Genomic DNA, 2500 nt, shown 5'->3' with positions numbered 1-2500 from the left:
GACATCAGGTGGTGTAACCACAGTTAATGCCACTGTTATATTAATTCAACAGATTCATTAATAATTGGTAATCAATTGACAAAAATGAATAAGCGTATGCTTTTTAGATAATACAAAACATTGTATTCATATTCATTGACACCTTCATTGTGAGGCCCAAGGCACTGAACACTAGGGAAGGCTATTAAATCTTATTTGACACATATTTTGATATGTGGAGTGTGGAAAGATAACCTGATTGTATCGCTGTGTCAATTTATCGCTGTGCCTGCAAATTCTACAATTAAGTAGGCTATGATGATTGTGTGCGTGTGATGTGGTATTTTCGATATACACTGTGTAGCTGTACTGCTGAACTTGACACAGCATATTTTAGTGGTAATCCAATATCATGATGTTGCGATATTGCTCTTATTTTTAATACATTGTGCAACCACACCCTTAAACTTGCCTGTAGGAAATATTACTTATTGGTTATCATTTCCTATCATTCCAGTCACTATGTGAGTGATATCTTGATTCCTGTCATGATGGAAGGCTACTGTCAGACAAATGATGTGTCTTGGGATGTTTGTCTAATATAATAGGTGCAGTTTGCCTGGAGGAAGCCTGTGGAAATAAAACACACAATCTTTTTCTCTCTCTCCCTCTCCTCAGGTGCTTCAGAACATTCTAGAGACAGAGACGGAATATTCCAAAGACCTGCAGAACCTCCTGTCCAATTACCTGCGCTCGCTCCAGAACACTGACAAGTAAGTTCCGTTGTCATGGAGACGGCAGCCATTGACATTCCCCCCTTGGCCATTTCTTTCTTTCTTTTTTTATTTCCCCTCTCCTCCTCCTCCTCCTCTGCCTCCATAAGACGAAGAAGAGTCGAGATTCCACACGTGGTGCCCATACTAAACAGGCTTCCTGTTGAGTGCTGCTGACTCCACCTTGTCTTAGTATGCATCTTGAGTATACAGTATGCTATGCAGTACACAATGTGCCGAGTATCCACAGATGTTATGATGACAAGTTAACCCCTTTTGCGCAGAGCCTGCATTTTAAACTTACTGTCACCAAAAGTATAATGACCAAGGTCTTATATTACTTGGGGCTCTTAGTAATATCATGGCAATGCTGTTGAGTCTTTTCAGCCAACACTGACTGGACCCGCCTGGCTGCCTCATCTGCACAAAGACGCTACTTGAGAATGGCTTAATATTACCCACACGAGTCTAAGGATGGTGCAGTGGAGTTGTTTGTTCGCCATTGCAACCTTTGTATAAAGGCTGCCTTAAAGGTGTACTGCGTAGAATGGTGGCCAGAGTAGGTATCGCAAATATGCTGCTCATTGCAACTGAGCTTCCTGTTGCCAAATTTGATCTTTTCATGAATATTTACTAAATAATCAACTAATGTTTACTAGCATGACCAAAGTACAGTAAGTTTTGCAGCTAAAAAAAGTCTATTTCTTGAAATTCAGCAATTTTTGTCTCACTTGCCACTTTGGCAGGTAACCTATTCTTGGGTATGACATATCTCTGTAGCATATATCCTGCTTTTGCACCTTGTGTTATATATAGCAGTGTTTCCCAACCAGGGGTACGTGTACCACTAGGGGTACGCGAGCACACTGCAGGGGGTACTTGGAAAAGTGTTATTATTATATCAAATGTATGGAGCAGCCACATCAGGACAGAGAAAATGATATCGAAAATGAATTAGGGGGTACTCATGGCACAACAAAGAGGCTTAAGGGGTACGCAAGACAAAAAAGGTTGGGGAACACTGATATATAGGATCAAGGAAGATCATTCAGATTCTATTTATTTGATATGCTGTAGGTAGTGTAGGCTAGATGACTTTGTTCCAGTCCCAGCCAAAGCTGTTACCGGCCCTGGATTGGAGTGTAATATGTGAGGGGTTCTTCATCAGACTTTAATGTTTCTTCTCCTGTTTCAGCTGTAGTCTCTAAGTAAAGTGTAACTGCATAGTCATAAAGCAGAGATATGAGTCAGCTCTTATCTCTCCAAGTCTCTGTTCTCTCTCATACAGTACTTAACCTCACTCACTGCGTAATCTCCCAATGGCGGCCTTTTTCATTACCCGTCTCCCCCACACACTCTTTTACTTGGCATGATCTTCCATTTAAGCTTAATCTACTTCCTTCTCCCTCTATCTCTCTCCGCTCCTCCTCCTTCTCGCTCTCTCTCTGACTCATGTCATCTCCCACTCGCTCTTATTTTTGCATCATCTCTCCACCCTGCTGTTTTTAACATTCATTTATTTCATTTTTTGTCCAATTTCATTTATTTATTTTTGTCAATTTCTCTCTCTCTCTCTCTCTCTCTCTCTCTCTCTCTCTCTCTCTCTCTCTCTCTCTCTCTCTCTCTCTCTCTCTCTCTCTCTCTCTCTCTCCAGGTTGAGTAGTTCTGATGTGGCCATCATCTTGGGTAATCTGGAGGAGATCAGCACATTTCAGCAGACACTAGTGCAGTCCCTGGAGGACATCACC

At 41.6% G+C, this 2500-nt stretch overlaps 1 protein-coding gene across 2 annotated transcripts in view; it reads left to right on the top strand.

Annotated features, from left to right (window-relative positions):
- arhgef7a (Rho guanine nucleotide exchange factor (GEF) 7a) overlaps positions 1–2500 on the top strand; it is a 50730-nt gene that overhangs the window by 26572 nt on the left and 21658 nt on the right. For both annotated transcript variants that reach the window (XM_063213698.1, XM_063213699.1), the window contains exons 7-8: positions 658–752; positions 2407–2500. The exon at positions 2407–2500 is cut by the window's right edge and continues 2 nt beyond it. In XM_063213698.1, coding sequence (XP_063069768.1) covers positions 658–752; positions 2407–2500 — 189 coding nt within the window. The remainder of the gene's footprint in view (positions 1–657; positions 753–2406) is intronic.

This window comes from Engraulis encrasicolus, chromosome 13 (assembly GCF_034702125.1).
Source record: "Engraulis encrasicolus isolate BLACKSEA-1 chromosome 13, IST_EnEncr_1.0, whole genome shotgun sequence".
NCBI classification, from domain to species: domain Eukaryota; kingdom Metazoa; phylum Chordata; class Actinopteri; order Clupeiformes; family Engraulidae; genus Engraulis; species Engraulis encrasicolus.
Note: the sequence above shows the minus strand (reverse complement) of the source record. Positions and strands in the feature narration are given on the sequence as shown.